General features: G+C 40.1%; 1 protein-coding gene across 7 annotated transcripts in view; it reads right to left on the reverse strand.

Moving 5' to 3' along the window:
• cd226 (CD226 molecule) overlaps positions 1-19,349 on the reverse strand; it is a 51,963-nt gene that overhangs the window by 12,753 nt on the left and 19,861 nt on the right. For 4 of the 7 annotated variants that reach the window (XM_043688471.2, XM_087986296.1, XM_043688469.2 and 1 more), the window contains exon 3: positions 18,594-18,932. In XM_043688471.2, the coding sequence (XP_043544406.1) occupies positions 18,594-18,932 (339 nt within the window). The remainder of the gene's footprint in view (positions 1-18,593; positions 18,933-19,349) is intronic. The other 3 variants (XM_043688472.2, XM_087986297.1, XM_087986295.1) reach the window with 1 other exon arrangement.

Below are 19,349 nucleotides of genomic sequence, written 5' to 3' on the forward strand. Positions count from 1 at the left end.
AAAATAAAATTACTTATTTTCTGTCATACCACAATTTTACATCAGCCACTACATGGAGATCTCTGCATTTAGGATCACAGAGATGTACAGCACAAACAGTCCCTTCTGTCCAACTTGTCCATGCCTACCAGATAACCTAAACTAATTCATTCCCATTTGCCAGCATTTGGCCGACATCCCTCTAAACCCTTCCTATTCATGTACACATCCAAATGCCTTTTAAATGTTATAATTGTACAAGCCTCCACTTCTGGCAGCTCATTCCATATGTGCACACCATCTACATGAAAACGTTGCCCCTTATGTCCCTTTTAAATCTTTCCCCTCTCTTAAACCCATGCCCTCTAGTTTTGGATTCCCATACCCTCAGCAAAAACCTTAGCTATTCATCCTATCCATTGCCCCTCATGATTTTATAAACTTCTATAGTCACCCCTCTGCCTCCGACGCTCCAATATATTCAGCCAGTCCCCATACCTGAAGGGCCCAACCCTGGCAACATCCATATAAATCCTTTCTGCGCCCTTGCAATTTTAACAACCTCCTTTTTATAGGAGGGATGGATTCTTATTGAGCAATTGACTGAAATCTTATGGGGGTAGGCAGAAATGTGGATTTGAGGTTCCAATCAGATCAACCACGATCTAACTGGCAGAGTAGGCTCAAGGGGTTAAGTGGCCTTCCCCTGCCCCCAATCTGTATGTTTGGATGTTTGAATTATTACATTTTCCTCCTGACAGATGTTAGACTACCAGCTCTCTGATTCCCTTCTTTCTGTCTGCCTTTTCATGAATCACAATGTTGCATGAATCTTTTTCCAATCCAGTGGGATATTTCTAGAATCTAGTGGACTTTGGAAGGTCACTATTAATATATTTACTATTTCTTCAGCTACTTCTGTTAACACCTGAGAATAAAAACCATCAGGTCCTGGGGGATCCAAGATGGCGGCGACCCAGCAAGTCTGAGTCTACAGTGCTCCTCCCAAGACTTGGGCAAAGTGGGTCACCCGCCCCCACCACACTCACCAAATCATTTAAAATAGTTTTTACTTAATGTAATTAGTTGTTTAGTATTGAATTTAAGCAATTTAATCTCCAGTAAAAATGACTAAAGGGAAGGGAGCCCCCAGCTCTCAGCAGGCAGGAACCCCTCCCCCACCCTCTCCAGCTGCAGCAGAGGCATCCGCAGCCGCTCCGGGGGACTTACCTACGGTGGCGAGCCTTGTGGAAATAATCTCCAAACTCGATGCGAAGATTGACGCTTTTATTGAAGAATCCCGAAGCCGTTGAGACTCACTCTCGGCCGCGCTGCAAAAGCACGACCGAGACATCAAGGAAATTGAGCACCGAGTCAGAGGGGTGGAGCTAAAGGCCGCGACCTCCGAAACTACAGCACAATTGGCAGTGGATCGGGACTGGACTCTCGAACAGCGAGTCCAGACCTTAGAAAATCACATTGACAACCTCAAGAATCGAGGTCATCGAAAAAATATTCATTTGCTGGGCCTTCCCAAACAGGAAAAGGAAGGCCAGCTTACAGTGTTCCTTGAACAGTGGCTTCCACAGCTTTTAAATCTGGAGGCTGGATCAGGCCAGGTAAGGTTGGAATGGGCCTACCGGGTTGCAATACGCGGGCCCGGCTCGAACCAGCGCCCCCCCGCCCTGTCCTGTTTCGGCTGCAGAGCTATAAGGAGAAGCAGGTACTCTTAGAAGCCTCCAGAAATCTTGGAAAAGATCCCCAAGCCATGATCTATAAAGGATCCAAGATCATGTTATTCCAGGACTTTTCCCCCGCTTTGGTCCAAAAGAAGATGGCGTTTGATGAGGCGAAGAAGTGTTTAAGGGACTTAAATATTCAGTACTCCTTGCGCTACCCAGCGAAGCTACGCTTTAGCCATGAAGGATCCGTGTTTATAACTTCGGATCGCAGGAAAAAGCCAAGGAACTTTTGGACTCTCTTAGATAAATTATAAGAGTTAATTGATGTTGGTTTACTTTCCCCCAACTCCAGTTTACATCCCCTCCTTTTTTTATATATTAATCCCCTTTTTTTTACCTTACTGTTTAATATTATCTCGGGGTTTGGGGAGAGGGATTTATTTATTTGTTCTCTACTTAATGATTTTCTCCCCCTTTTTTTTATTCTATATATATATATATATATATATATATATATAGGCCGGGGGGTCTAGTTAATGTTGGTGGAGGGAGGTGATTACCTTATCCTATTTTATCTCTGTTTCTAGGAGCGGGGTTGTTTTTCCCTTGTTATTTTGTATTATTATATCTAATTATTACATGTTGAGGCTGTAATTTTATAGTTATATATGTTTATACATGGTATTAACATTACCAAATATATCCAGGTGTTGGTGTGGATAGGGGGTTAGGGTGTTAACTCTAGCTCTGTAGTATACTTGAATTTTCTTCATCCTATTAAGGAGCGCCTGGGTCAAGGGTGAGACACTGGTTGGGAGAGGATACGATGGGTTTTTGGAAAGGAAGTGATACCCCCTGGGAACAAGGGGGAAAATCTCCATTTAAATACGTTTTATATTTTTTTAATGTAGAAATAGTTTTTTATTATACTGTTGTGAGTGTATCAGAGAGCCTTTATTTTTGTGAATTTTATATGCTCTATGCTTGGGATGTTCTGGATAGGGCTTCCCCTCCCGAGGGGTCTCGAATCTGCCCGGACGATTATTGTTAATCAGTCGATTAAATGGTGCACCTGGAATGTCAAGGGGAGTAATTCACCAATCAAAAGGAAGAAAATATCATCAAACCTCAAGAAAGAAAGGGTTGGTATAGCTCTCCTACAGGAGACACATTAATTAGATAAAGAACACTTGAAATTACGACGGGCCTTGATCAGGCCTTTTTTTCTTCTTTTAGCTCAAAAAGCAGGGGAGTTGTTATTCTTATTCGGAAGAATTTCCCTTTCAAAATCCTAAATCAGATAAAAGACGAATCTGGACGATATATTCTGATTAAAGCCCTTATAAATGGAGAGGAATATGGGATTTTAAATTTGTATTGCCCCCCGACACATCCTTTTAAATTTATAACGGAAGCCTTCTCAAAATTGATGGCTCTTGGTGCTCGTCATACAATTATAGGGGGAGACTTTAATTATATTATGGATCCAGAAATAGATAGGATTCCCAAGAGTACTGCAGGAGTATCTCCCAGATCTAGACAATTGGTGGATCTGAACAAAGAATTAGGATTAGTAGATGTAGGGAGATGCCTTCATCCACAGGGCAGAGATTTTTCTTTTTATTCCAATCCACAGAAATGCCATACCAGAATCAATGTTTTTTGCCCCCTCGATTTTTTAAAATTCCATATCATCCTGTAAAATAGGTAGTATAGCAATTTCCGACCACGCTGCTGTATATATGGAAATCAAGGCGAGGAACAATGAGACATCCCCCCAGCATTGGCGTATGGACCCCTTCCTGATGAAAGATAGTAAATTTGTAAAGTACTTCTCTCAAGAATTTAAAACTTTTTAAGAAATTAATTCAGGTACAGCTAGCAACCCATCAATGATGTGGGAGACCATCAAAGCTTACGCGCAAGGCTTGATCATCTCATACTCAGCGACCCAGAAAAAGTTAAAGGGAGAACAACAGCGTCTACTCAAAGCACGCTTAAAAGCAGCTGAAACAACATACACTGACAGACCTTCTATTATCAAATTGCAAAGGATTACGGTCCTTAGGACAGCTCTAAACACCACGCTTACCCAAATGGCTAAGAGGGAAATATTATTTGCAAAACAAAGGTTATATGAATTTGGCGATAAACCCGGTAGATACTTAGCATTTCTTGCAAAGAAAATGAAGGCCCCTCAAACTATCACGTTTTTCAAGGAAAGTGCGGGTATTTTGACTTATGATCATAAAAGGATTAATGCAATCTTTAGAAATTTTATTCTGATTTATATAAATCGCAGGATTGTGAAGACAGGACTAAGAGGATGCAGTCATTTTTTAAAAACCTGACCTTTCCGGACCTAACTCCAGAACAGGTATTGGTCTTGAATGTTCCCTTAACTATCCAAGTAATACTTGACGCAATCAGGCAACTTCAGAGCGGTAAGGCACCTGGCCCAGATGGTTTTCAAGCTGAATTCTATAAAGAATTTACAGGAATATTGGCTGGTCCATTTATGGACATGTGTGACTATTCATACAGTCAAGGCTGTCTCCCGCCTTCGCTGAAAGAGGCAAATATCTCTCTTATCTTTAAAAAAGGAAAGGACCCAGAAGATTGCGCGTCATACAGACCAATATCCTTGCTAAATGTAGATTTTAAAATCCTCTCTAAAACATTAGCATTGAGGTTAGAAAGGGTATTGCCACATCTTATAAAGGAGGATCAGACGGGGTTTATTAAGGGCCGTAGATCATCCAATAATGCTAGAAGGGTTTTGAATGTGATTCAAGCCTGCCATCAGGGAAAGATACCAGGAGTAGTAGTAGTCTGAAAAGGCGTTCGACAGGGTTGAATGGTCATATTTGTTTTACACATTGAAAAATTTTGGTGTTGGAAAGGTGTTTACCAAATGGGTCTCAACACTCTATAGTGATTCCAAAGCAGTTGTGATTACCAATGGATTAGGCTCGGATAGCTTCAGTGTGGATCCCTGCCGTCAGGGATGTCATCTTTCACCATTGCTATTTACGCTAATAATTGAGCTACTAGCAGAAGCTATATGGGCTGACCCTAATATAACGGCCCCGAGGATTGGTACAGGTAAACATAAAATTACCCGTCATGCAGATGATGTCCTCCTATTTCTCAGTAATCCTCTGATGTCCGTGCCTCGCTTAATCCAAGTTATTAATACATTTACTATATTTTCAGGCTACAAAATTAATTTCTCAAAATCGGAGGCTATGCCAAGGGGTGGCCTTGCTAGTATATTCCACTTATTGGACGGATCCCACTTTCCCTTTTGGTGGTCCCTGGAGGGTTTCTTATATTTAGGCATTTTTATTACCCCAGTATTTGGTCAATTATACGAGGCTAACTTTGTGCATTTACTGGAAAGGATAAGGCAGGACCTCCAGCAATGGGGAGACCTTCCAATTTCTTGGCTCGGTAGAATAGCACTAATTAAAATGCCCTGTCTCCTATACCCTATGAGAATGCTTCCGGTAATGCTGCCGAGGCTGGCACTACGTAAATTATATGGCTGGCTGGGTTCCTTTATCTGGAATCATAGACGGCCCCTCATTAAGCTGAAGAAGCTACAGCTTCCACAGGCAACGGGAGAATTGGATTTCCCAGATTTTAGGAAATATCAGTTAAGTTCCCTATTAAGTTACATAGCTGATTGAATGTGGGTCAGACAAGACCCAATCTGGCTGGACATCGAGGCTTCTCAAGTAAAATGCCCACTTATTAACCTTTTATTTTCAGACAAGAGGAAAATCATTACGGATCACTGTAAAAACCCTATAATACTAAACACAATTAAAGCTTGGAATATAATGCGACAAAATGAGGGCAACTCACATAAAACATCCCCCTATCCGCCGATAGTGGGAGCATGGGGATTCCAACCGGGGTTTACAGATGCCACTTTGAAACTCTGGAGATCCAGGGGTATCTCGTGTTTAGGGGATCTGTTTAAAGATGGGGTCCTGATGTCTTTTGAACAGCTGTGTCAGAAATAGGGATTACCTAATGGAGACCTCTTTCGATACTTCCAAATTCGAGATTACATACAGAAGAAGACTACGTTATTAGATAGTCTTTATAAATCAGATAGAGAATGTAGAGTGCTATGGCCAATGGGGGTAGCTTCCGTCAGTACTATTTATCATTTACTACATGATGAAGTATCGGGATATATGGACAATCTGCTTAAAACATGGGATCAGGATTTGGGACTAGAAATCTTTATAAAAACGTGGAATGACATTTGGGAAAACGCCAGAAGAATCACCATCTGCAACAGAACTCAGGCTATCCAGCTGAAGATACTTCATAGGGCCCATATAGCACCGGATCGATTGGCAAAATTTAAGGCAGGAGCATCTCCAATGTGTCCCAAACGTAAAATAGAGGTGGGCACTCTTGTGCATTGCTTATGGCCCTGTCATAAGATCCGTAGATATTGGACTAAAGTAGTAAGTGCCCTGACAGAAATCTTAGGAACGGAAATTAGAGTGGACCCTGTATCTCTCCTTTTGGGCTTTTCAAACTTACCCTCCCTGGATATGCACCGGAAGAGATTATTTTCTATTCTCTCTTTCTGTGCAAGGAAAAATATTTTGGTAAACTGGGTGGCTGAGGGCCCCCCTGGACTTTCAAATTGGCACAGATTAATTATGGAATGTATTCCCCTTGACTTCCTTACAAATATGGTGCACCAAATGACCGCATTATTCCATAAAATATGGCAGCCCTTCTTGAATTATATAAATACAGATATTTCAGCCATCCTAACAAGGGCTTTTATTTAATTGAGATGGCGAACCTGGCTGGTCCGGGGCCCCTTGGGAGAGGAATCCCGCATGAATACGGGTTTTGTTACAATTTGATGTTAGTACATTCCGAGCATGTATCTCACGACCCAATTTCTGTGTTATCGGTCGTTTTTTTTTACCTTATTTGAATAATGTAAGAGACTTAATTATACACTCTGGTTAGTTGTAGGTTAGATTAGTAGTTAGCTAAGTTTTGTTTTCTTTTCTTGGTATTTTTCTTTTGTTAAATTTTGGTTATTATTTATTTAAGATTTAATTGTATATCAATGTTGATACTTGGGTTTTTTTTATATTTTGTAAACTTGTAAAAATATGTTAAATTTTCAATAAAAATATCTATTAAAAAAACCCATCAGGTCCAGGGCATCTTTCAGCCTTTAAATCTAATTGCCCAATACCTTTTCTCGTGTGATGATGACTGTCTTAGGTTCCTCCCATACTTTTACATCTTGATTTTCATATATTCTTGTTTTATTTAATGTTGTACAGTGAAGACATTCACAAAATATCTGTACAATATTTCCACCATTTCCTTGTTTTTCATGATTCAATCCCTGGTCTCACTCTCCAAGCAGCAATGTTGACATTAGTTGCTCTATTCATTTTAAATAAAACTTGTATGAACCCAAATCTGTTTTTAGAATTCAAGCTTCTTTTCCCTGATATTCTAATTTCTTGCTCCTTTTTTTGTCATTCTTTACTGATTTCAAAATCTTGTTGAATCTTCTGACTTATCAATAATCATTGCAATGTTATATTTTTTGTATCACTTTGTTACAATTTTAAACTTTCTTAGTTAGCTACAGAAAGCACATTCTTCTCAGAGTTGCTTCTTCTCAGTAGAGTATATATCTTTGCTGAGAGTTATGAAACACCTTAAGTGTCTGCTATTGTTTCTCTACTGTTCTTACCTTTGAACCCATTTTCCAAGTTCACTTTAACCAACTCTATCCTCATGCCCTGGCAATTGCCTTTAAGTTTAGGATGCTAGTCTTCCACCCACATTTCTCACCTTTTTCTTCCTCAAGTTGAAAATGAACTTTAATTATATTATTATCACTACTACGTAGAGGTCCCTTTGCTGTGAGGTCATTAGTTAAGCCTCTTTCATTGTACACAATTGGCTGTAGAATAGCCTGATCTCAGAAATTATTCTGAAAACACTCTGTGAACTCTTCTTCTAATCTGATTTGTTTTGCTAATCTGATTCTTCCAAACTGTGTATTAAAAATTAGCCATGACTATTTATCTACATTTCTTACAAGCCCCATTATTTCTTTTTGTACAGCCAATCAAAACAGCATCATTACTGTAAGGAGGCCTATAAACCATCTTCACACATGTTATTTCTGATCTCCACCCAAAACTGATTTTAATTTTTTATCTTTAGAACTAAGAATATCTCTGACTATTGAACGTAGGACCTCCTTAATTCACAGAGTTGTCCCACCATCTTTCATTGGCTTCTTATAATTCCAAAAGTCTCTTCAATATTCAGGTCCCAGCCCTGGTTATCTTGCAGTTTTGTCACTGTAATGGCTATCATCATTAGTTTCTAGATGAGTTGATAATTCACCTGTTTTATTATAAATGCTGCGGGCAATAAGACCTGGACTCCTTAGTTTTTTTCCTTTTAAAATGCTTACAAATTCCAGCCTTATTTTCGTGTGCACTCCTAAATGTATCCTTTCCTTCCATGCTCTGATTCTCATCACTTTTATTGATCTCTTGCCTTTTTGCCTTGTCCTTTCTCTTTCTTCACATGATTTCTCAAGTCCACTTTCTAGCTTAAAGCCCTCACTATCACGGCAGTTCGATGGATCAGCAGAGGATTGGTTCCTGCGTGGCTCAGGTAAAAAAACCTGTACACCTGTAAGAGTGTGAGTGAGAGTGTGTGTGTGTGTGAGCTGTACCCCAATGAGAGTCAGTGTGTGTGGGAGCCATACCCCAGTGAGTGTCAGTGTGGGTAGGAGCCATACCCCAATGAGAGTCAGTGTGTGTGGCAGCTGTACCCCAATAAGAGTCAGTGTGTGTGGGAGCCAAACTCTACTGAGAGTCAGTGTGTGTGGGAGCCATACCCTACTGTGAGTCAGTGTGTGTGGGAGCCATACCCTACTGGGAGTCAATGTGTGTAGAGACTGTTCCCCAGTGATAACCAGCACATTCTGGGAGATGTAAAGTGACCGGAATATGAGAGTGAAAGATGACAAGTTACTGATTTGTGTCGGTGTACCAATGGTAGGAGAATCACAGACACACAGAATCTCATGTAATCACACAGAATCATACAGACACACACACACAGAATCACACAGGCACACACAGACACACAGAATTAAACAGACACAGAAACACAGACACACAATCTCTCCTCTGATTGAACTGATATTTGCCTCCAAAAGGCAGAGAACCACTTTCCAACAATGAATAAAATTAGCATGAAACTCTCATAATCCTGAAAGGCCTTCACTTTACTCGAGTACTCACAGGTTTCCCTTCTGTCAGGAGCTGCACAGTAGAGTTCCCAAAACACACACCACCAAGAGAGTTCTCACATACCTAAATCACTGGGACTTATGCAAGCCTTATATCCAGAACACAGAATGTAAAATATGCACTGGAACAGGGTATATCTTGTCAGCTAAATCAACATCATACTACACTATTCATTTTATATTTATTCAAGTGTGTTGCTCAGTTACACACCAAAACTTTCACCATGCTATTTTCAGTTAAAAATTTAAATCATCAGCTACCTCCATTCCTGTGTGATTTGGTGATATCATGTCTGAAAACCCAAAGCTGGTGACTGAGGCTAAGAGCTGGTCGGAACCTCGTGGGTTTATCTGGTCAGCCAGAATACCATTTTAGAGAGATAAGGTACCCTTGTGGATGTCTGTGATGAGAACGTCTTTGGGAAAGGTGAGGTACCCTTTCAGACAGATGTACCCAATATTTGGGATTGTTAAAAGTAGATGTGCTTTGGTGTAAAAAGTACATAATCTCACTGATACTTCTAAAGTGTCATAGAGCTGTCAAAATATCAAAAGAACGTGTCAAGACCTTTAAAATCCCAGCCCTTTTTGATCACTGAAATTGACTGGTGAGTTAAAAACAATTATTTCTTCTGACTTCATCCTGTCTGGTGACATGAGAATGAGGTTTTTCATTACTGGAGTAGTGCCACATGACACATGGCAGATGCAGTACATGTCAGTTACACAGTTCATTGTAACAAAACAGAAAGGAAGAGTATTCTTTAAATGATGCTATGTTGGGAGCTGTGGATGTCCTTGTATTCCAATCAATGAAAGTAGACAGGCAGGTGCAGCAAGCAATTAGGAAGGTAAACGGTACGTTGCCTTTCTTTGCAAGAGGATTTGAGTTCAGAAGTAGCACAGTTAAACAGGGCCTTGGTGAGATCACACCTGGAGCGTTTCATGCAATTTTGATCTCCCTATCGGAGAAAGACTATACGTTCCATCAAAGAAGTGCAGTGGAGGTTTGCTAATCTGGTGACAAGGACTGTCCTATGGGGAGAGATTGGTATGACTCAGCTTGTATTCAGTAGATTTGAGAAGGATCACAGAGGATCTAATTGAAAATTCTATAATTCTCACAGGGTTATACTGAATAGATGATGTTTTCCCTTATTGGGAGATCTAGAATCAAGGGATACATTCCCAAGTTTTGGGGTAATCATTTAGGATCGAGATGAAGCAACATTTCTTTGTTCAAAGAGTACCTGTGGAATTCTCTACCACAGAAGGCTGTGGAATCACTGAATATATTCAAGAAAGAGACAGATACATTCCTAGGTTTTAAAGCTATCAATAGGTAGGCAGAGAAAGTAAGAACATGGCATTAAGATAGAGGATCAGCCATGATCGCATTGAATGGAAGTTCAAGGTTCAAGGGGCTGAATGGCCTACTATTGCTGTTAGTTTTTATGCTTCTATGATTTTGCAAGGATCGACTAAAATGTAAAGGTGAGAAGCCTTCCATTTCACGGCTTGTTTGCCATGTAGTTTTGGATTCTTTAATGTCACTATGATTGTTGCATTCAATTTATATAAATAACTTGAATGAGAATTTAGGAAGTATGGTTAGTAAGTTTGTGGATAAAATCAAAATTGATGGTATAGTGGATACATTCGGGTACATAGTTCTTCAAAAGTTGCATTACAGGTAGATAGAAAGGTAAAGAGGCCTTTGGCACACTTGACTTCATTGCTCAGACCACGGAATGTAGGGTTTGGGATGCCATGTTACTGTTGTTCAGGATATTGGTGACATTAATATGGATGTTACCAGGAGTGGAGGGTTTGAGTTATATGGAAAGGCTGGATAGGCTGACACTTCTTTCACTAGATCCTAGGAGGTTGGGGGGTGACCTTATTGAGGTCTGTAAAATCATGAGGGGCATAGAAAAGGTGAATAGCAAAGGTTCTTTCCCTAAGGTAGGGGAATTAAAAACTAGAGGGCTATTTTTAAGGTGCGAGGAGAAGTTTGAAAGGGAGCTGAGGGGCAACATTTTCACACAGAGGGTAGTTCGTGTATGGAATGAACTGCCAGAGGAAGTGATAAGATGCAGGTACAGTTACAATATTTAAGGGACAGTTGGACAGGTACATGAACAGAAAAGGAAACGGTGGCACAGTGGTTAGCACTGCTGCCTCACAGCGCCAGAGACCCGGGTTCAATTCCGTAGTGTTGGGTGAAGGGGTAAGTGTAGGGGTATGGGTGGGTTGTGCTTTAGCAGGTCGGTGTGGACTTGTTGGGCCGAAGGGCCTGTTTCCACACTGTAAGCAATCTAAATCTAAGTGAAAAAGTGAGGACTGCAAATGCTGGAGATCAGAGTTGAAAAGTGTGGTGCTGGAAAAGTACAGCAGGTCAGGCAGCATCCAAGGAGCAGGAGAATCGACTTTTCGGGCATAAGCCCTTCATCAGGATGCGGAGCCAATATTTGGATTCTCCTGCCCATCAGATGCTGTCTGTCCTGCTGTATTTTTCCAGCACCACACTTTTCGACATGAATAGCAAAGGTTTAAAGGGATATCAGGCAAATTCAGGCAAATGGGACTAGTTTAGTTTGGGAAACTTGGTTGGCATGAATGAGTTGAACCGAAGGGTCTTTTTCCATGCTGTATGACTCTACCATTCTGAGACTCTATGAATGAACTGCTGTTTTATACAAAGTTTACAAAAATGAATAAATTTAAATGCAATAAATGTGGTTTTTATAAATGTGTGTATCTTTTCTTGATATAATGGAGATACAAAACAATTATTTTATTTTCATAGAACTTACTTGTTACTCACTGTTCATAGGTCTTAAGATGTAACTTTTTAAGAATAGATACTGTTTTCAGGAGTCAATTTTACAACTGCAATTAATACATGAATGTTAAAGTAAGTAGGGAACCTTTCCCTCTTAGTTCTTGAATTTTGCAATCTCTTCCCTTGCATTGTAGCCTACTATAGCCACTTGAAGTCATTCTATGAATGTACATTTGATCTATCAGTGGCAATTCTTTTCCTTCTGTCCCTTACCATCTTCCTGTAGCTGAGCTCCTAAGGCCAAAGTTTAATAAGTGGATAGTCGCAGGCACAACCCACTTCTGCGGAAGACTTCAGAATGATGATAACTTTTATGTGTTAAAAAAAGTGTACTTATGAGAAGAAGAGGCAACTTTAAAATCATTATTCCAAAGAAATCTGTTAATGCAGCAGGATCTTACAAAAACAGTAATATTTTGGACTGTAATGTATAATTGGAATAGAATATTATTTTGACTAGAATGTTGTGCTGATAATATGTTCTCCAAGAAAAGTAGAAATTATCAAGTACAGTAAACATATAAAATAAATTGTTTGAAACATTGTATTTGGTTCAAACCCCATTTCCTCGCACTATCTGAAATTTATGTCAGTCTGTATCTTCATATATGGTTTACTTCTGTAGATAGGAAAGTACACATTTTCAAAGATAAGAGGAGGAGGAAATCGCTGAATGTAATAACGGATGGCTTTTTGGTGATAAGTAACACATTACACAACCCGTGTTTTTGTCATAAATTGACAATTTTTAAGCAAAAGAAAAATGTCAGATATTAGACTATATGACAATACTATTCTAAACTTTAACTGATTGGAAATGATTATATGCATTAACCCACATTTTTCCCTTCTCACAAAGTCAGAGTCATGGAACCATGAAACCAGACCCTTCAGTTCAACCTATCCATGCTGAAAATTATTCCAAACTTGTCTAGTCTCATCTGCCTGCTCCTGGCCCATATCCCTCCAAACTTTTCCTATTCATGTATTTATCCAAATCTCTTTGAAACGTTGTAATTGTAACACATCTACCACTTCCTCAGGAAGTTCAATCCACACATAAACCAGCCTTTGCATAAAATGCCCCTCATCTCTTTTTTAAAATGTCACTCCTCTCACCTTAAAAATGTGTCCCCTAGTCTTGAAATCCCCCATCATAGGGAAAAGACAACTGCAATTAACTCTGTCTATACCCCTCATTATTTTATAAACTTCTTTATAACTCAAACCTTCCATTCTCGGCAACATTCTGGTAAATCTCTTCTGAATCCTTTCTGGCTTAATAATATCCTTCTATAACTGGGCGACCAGAACTGGACACAATATTCCAGAACTGGCCTTATTAATGTCATGTACAACCTCAACATGACTTCCAAACCCAAAGGACTGAGCAATGAAAGCAAGTGTGTAAAACCACCCTGTCTATATGTGACACAAACATCAAAGACGTATGTACCTGAACCCCTAGGTCCCTCTATTCTACAACACTACCCAAGGCCTTACCATTAATTGTACAAGCCCTACCCTTTGTGGTATTAAAATGCAATACCTTGCACTTATCCAGACTGAACACCACCTGCCACTTTCCAGCCCTTTGACCCGTTTCATTAAGATCCCTGTGTAATCTTAGAAAACCTTCTTCGCTGTCTCTTCTGCCATCAATTTTGGTGTCATCTGCAAACTTTCTATATATGTAGAAACTTATCAATTCACAAAATAAGTCTACACTATGTATAAAGTTATTAAATAAAATCAGAAAATACTGGAGAAACTCAGAGGTCTGCCAGCACGTCAGTGGGTGGAATGGTGGCTCAGTGGTCAGCACCGCTGCCTCACAGCACCAGAGATTGGAGCTCAATTGCAGCTATTGGTAACTGTCTGTGTGGAGTTTGCATGTTTTCCCCTCTCTGCATGGGTTTCCACCAGATGATCTGGTTTCCTTCCACAGTCTAAAGATGTGCAAACTGGGTGGACTGGCCATGCAAAATTGCCCTGTTGGGTATAAGGATGTTCCTCATTCCACCCACTGACAGTTGCTGGCAGATCTTCTGAGTATCTCCAGCATTTCTGATTTTGTTTAAGAAGGATTAGAGATGGTAAATGTTGGGGTACAGGGATAGGGTTGGCAGCTAGGAATAGGTGGGATGCTCTTCAGATGTGCAGACTTGATGGACTGACTGGCCTCTTTCCACACTGTAGGGTTTTATGATTCTGTGCAGGCTAAAACAGAGTTAACATTTTGAGACCAGGGACCCTCTATTAGAACTGTGAAGTCATTAAACTGAATTGTACATCTGTTTTTCAGTAATTAGAATAGTTTGGTTTGTTTAGAACTTGGCAGTTGGACCAGCTAATTCACTCCGGGAATAACTACTATACACTTACCTAAAACAAATAGCTAATTTATGGTCTGGGCTACCTGCTTAAAAATGTTTTGAGGGGTCAAGCCTGATCCATAACACTTGTACAGCATTAAAGTGAACAACTTGCAAAGAAATTAGGTTGCTTTTTTAGGACAGGAAGGGACATAACCTGCTGAAGTTATTTATGTGAATTACAAATTAAGAAAGAATACAATCTTTCTAGAGTAACTAACCAGATGAGGAATATTCCTAGAATGAAGCATTGATATATATCTAATCTCTTGCATATTTATGTAATGCTAGAGTCTTATGAATTTCTAAACAATGTGCTGGATTTAGAGATTATGGATCAAGCGCTGACATGTATCACTGGATTCAAAGCTAGCTGCCCTCCTAAAAATGAATATTCTCAGTGATATGATTGACATTTTGCCCAATGTCAATGTGAATAATGTAGGAAACTACCCAGCTCTACAAACTCAACTTTTAAAACTGGCTGCCCAGAATTCCCAATTTTGTTGCAATGGCAGGAAGACCTAGCACGAGGTAAGATGGATTTCCAGAAATCTAGCATCAGTGATTTCAGTAAGGACTACAAGTAGCCAATCACATTGGGATATTCTCACAGGCAGTAAACTAGATAATTAAAAAAATTGAATTGCTTCACTACCACAAAAAGTACAAATAGTGAAATAATCGATCATCAGTAAAGTAATGGAAAGTGTTATCAACAGTGCTTTCAAGCAGTAACTGCTCAGCAACAATGTGCTCAGTGATGCCCAATTTGGGTTCCATCAGGACCATTCAGCTCCTGATCTCATTACAGACTTGGTTCAAACATGGTCAGAAGAGCTGAATTTCAGAGGTGAGGTCAGACTGCTTTTGACCATATGTGGCATCAAGGAGTTCTAACAAAACTGAAATCAATGTGTATTGTGGGGAAAAGTCTCCACTGGTTAGAGTCATGCCAGGCATGCAGGAAGATGGTTGTGTTTATTGGAGGTCAGACATCTCAACTCCAGGACATCTCTGCACGAGTTCCTCACGATTGTGTCCTAGTCCCAAACATCTTCAGCTGCTTCATCAATGACCTTCCCTCCATCATTAGGCCAGAAGTGGGGATATTCACCAATAATTTCCTAATATTCATCACCAGTACAGCTTCTCAGATACTGAAGCAGTCCATGTTCAAATGCAACATGATCTGGACAATGTCCAGGATTGGACTGATAAGTGCTAAATAACATTCACGCCACACAAATACCAGGCAATGACCATCTCGAATAAGGGACAATCTAACCACCACCCTTGACTTTCAATTTTTTTGCCATCACTGAATCCCCACTATCAACATCTGACCAGAAACTCAACTGGACTCACCACATATACACTGTAGCAACAAAAGCAAGTTAGAGACTACAAATACTGTGGTGAGTAACTCACCTCCTGAACCTTCAAAGTCTGTCCACCATTTCCAAGGCACACATCAGGAGCATATGTAATGCTAGAGACTTATTAAGTGGAATAATTTGCCTGAATAGCTGCAGTTCTAACAACACTCAAGAAGCAAAATACCATCCAGGTCAAAGCAGCCTGCTTGATTGGAATCATGTCCACAATCAACCTCTCCCTCCATCACTGATGCTCAGTTGAAACATTGTATACTATCTACAAGATATGCCACAGAAATTCACCAAAGATCATTAGACGGCACTTTCCAAATCCTCAGCTACTTCCATCTAGAAAGACAAGGGTCCCCAGATATATGGAAACACCACCACCTGCAAGTTCCTCTCCAAGTCACTCACTATCCTGACTTAAAAATATATTGCTGTCCCTTCAGGTTGCAAGGTCAAAATTCTGGAATTCTCTCCCTAAGGGCATTGTGGGTCTATCTAAGGGCATGTGGATTATGACAGTTCAAGATTGCAGCTAACTACTAGATTCTCAAAGGCAACAAGGAACTGACAATAAATGCAGGCCCTACCAGCTATGCCCACATCACATCAGCGAATTTAAAAAATGATTGTGATATGCACATGGCACAAGAGAAGCAAAATGTCATAAGCATACGAAATTGGAAATATTGTTCTTACCATACCAGATTTGACATTGAGCAACTATTAAACAACTCTTTCCAGGTCATTTATTAGTAATTATGAATGTCGTGTACAAAGGGGAAAAATAATGTTTTAATGTCTTCACAATAGTATAGGCACAAGAGTGGAATTTCTCAGAGTTCAATAATTGCCAACTGATTGCAGGGAGGAAACCTTAAAAAAACATATCCTGAGGCAAAAATGTCAAATTATTGATCGTAGCCTCAGGATATCCATGTTAAACTGCACATGGGTGGACCAGAAGCTGCTGTCAGCTTCAGAGAAGAAACGAAAGCAATCACTGACAATTTTGCTAACATTACTACTGTGCTATTGTCCCTTAAGGAATGCTATCCTCACCCTGCCTAGCTTATATGAGACTCCAGATCCTCAGTGATTTAGTTGCCTCTCAACAGCCCTCTAAAATTGTCTGGTAGACAAGCAAGAGGGCGGAAGAAAATGTCGAGCAAGCCAGCCTCTCAAGAACAGTCAGGGATGGCAATAATCTAGGCCTTACCCCTGACGCCCATGTCCTATCGCTGAATAACAAAAACAATCTGGATGAATGTTCGAATTTTTATAAATGATGTAGTTCAATGGAGAGTTTAAGTTAAAGTTAACTATGATCGAGACCAGATGGGTAGGAGAGTCATAGAGACACAGAAACGTACAGCACAGAGAGAGACCCTTCGGTCCAACTCGTCCATGCTGACCAGATATCCTAACCTAATCTAGTCCCATTTGCCATCACTTGACCCATATCTTTTTAAACCCTTCCTATTCAGTTCGCCGAGCTGGAAGTTTTTGTTGCAAACGTTTCGTCCCCTGGCTAGGCGACATCATCAGTGCTTGGGAGCCTCCTGCGAAGCACTTCTTTGATGTTTCCTTCGGTGTTTATAGTGGTCTGTCCCTGCCGCTTCCGGTTGTCACTATAAACACCGGAGGAAACATCAAAGAAGCGCTTCGCAGGAGGCTCCCAAGCACTGATGTGTCGCCTAGCCAGGGGACGAAATGTTTGCAACAAAAACTTCCAGCTCGGCGAACAGAACCACAATAATGAGCACCCCAGCTACAAATCTTCGCACAAACTTTGAACCTTCCTATTCATATACCCATCCAGATGCCTTTTAAATGTTGTAATTGTACCAGCCTCCACCACCTCCTCTGGCAGCTCATTCCATACACATACCACCCTCTGCGTGAAAAAGTTGCCCTTTAGGCCCCTTTTAAATCTTGCCCCTCTCACCCAAAATCTATGCCCTATAGTTCTGGACTCCCCCACTCCAAAGAAAAGACCTTGTCTATTTACCCTATCCATGCTCCTCATGATTTTATAAACCTCTGTAAGATCACCCCTCAGCCTCCGACGCTCCAGAGAAAACAGCCCCAGCCTATTCAGCCTTTCCCTTTAGCTCAAACCCTCCAACCCTGGCAACATTCTTGTCAATCTTTTCTGACCCCTTTCAAGTTTCACAACCGTCCTCCTATAGGAGGAAGACCAGAATTGCATAAACAGGAGTCTAGGGCAAGACAGAAATTGAAGTGTGGTCAAAATAAATGGCTCATGATATGTCTTAAAGATATACATGATGGAGCTGGTTGGTAAAAGGACTGACAGCTGCATACCTGGTTATCTTCTCACTCTGGTGTGCATTGAGCTGAAGAGAAATGGAAGCAAAATACCAGCAAACACAATAAGCATGCAATTTTGAAAGGCTTCAGAACAATAAACACACTTCTTCCACATTTGCAGCACCTTCCAGAAGACAATTCCACAATACTCTGCCTAACAAAGCAAAAGAATTCTGACATTCCAGTTATCTTCACGCCTGCAACATTCAACACATGCTGTGCCTAGCAGCACAGGGGTCTTATATCCATGGATTGTATTACTGTCCTAGTATAAGTTCAAACTTTAACTTTCAACAATGTTTTGCTTATCCACAAATGTGTGGCAGAAGGAAAACTTGTTGATGCCTTTCCCTGTAAGCATTTTAATTTTGTTCTACTTCATCTGGTTCTGAATTCAAGCTGAGGTTAAATGTTTGCTTATATCTCCATGCCTCTCAGCATTTAAGAAATCCTTGATCACATATTTCATCATTCTTCCTTTCTCTGATGAAAATAAGTTCAACTCCATGGGGATCATTTGTAAATTAGACTCAGAAATCACAATTATGTTCTAGAAACTTGCTTGCCACAGAGGAGATAGCGGAAAGGGAAAAAGCAATTACAAAATAAGATAAAAGTAGAATAAATTATGTTAGCTTATGACTATCTTACCACCTTCCACATCAACATCAAAGGTTTTGGTCCAGTTTCCATTATTTGTGTCAATATGGCAGCTATACACTCCCACATCATTCGTTGTCACATTCTCTATGGTCAGGCTGATATTTTGATCAGGCGACTTGATAAATTGGATTCTTCGCTTGTAGTCATAGCCAATAAATGATTGTGAAGGTGTGATGTCAACTATGATACTTATTTCTTCTCCAGCCATCCGTTGCCACGTCAACTGTTTAATGCTGTCCACATTTGGATACCCAAAGGATAAGGTCATGATGTTCCCTGGCACAATTTGCACACGGTTGTCTGCTGCCCGACTTCTGGGAAATTTTGCTTTTGAAATATTTGAAGAAAAACAATTAGTAGAACATAATGTCAGGACAGTTATTTAAATTCTAAATAGGTTTGAGGCTTGTGCAAAGACGTTTTATTCCACATTGCCCAGACCAAGGCTACTTGTCATTCACTTGTATCTTTAATTTGAATGCATTATGTGTGTATTTGCCAGTGGAAAATGGAAATCAAATGGAGGAGAGTCTGAAAGAACTCAGATATAGCACCAGAGGGCTTCTGAGCAATTGCTGAGTACCAACAGGCTAACTCAAACATTTCCGTGTGGTTTTCATTGACATCAGTAAGTTTCCAATTGGTGTTAATTAATAACTAAGAATGAAAACTGTTTCACATTTGGAATGGTTCATCTGCCATATTAAATTATTGTTTCATATTTTTTCAATATCCTAGTAATAA

This window comes from Chiloscyllium plagiosum, unplaced genomic scaffold, assembly GCF_037043375.1.
Source record: "Chiloscyllium plagiosum isolate Xiang-an unplaced genomic scaffold, Cpla_swu_hap1 HiC_scaffold_4, whole genome shotgun sequence".
NCBI classification, from domain to species: domain Eukaryota; kingdom Metazoa; phylum Chordata; class Chondrichthyes; order Orectolobiformes; family Hemiscylliidae; genus Chiloscyllium; species Chiloscyllium plagiosum.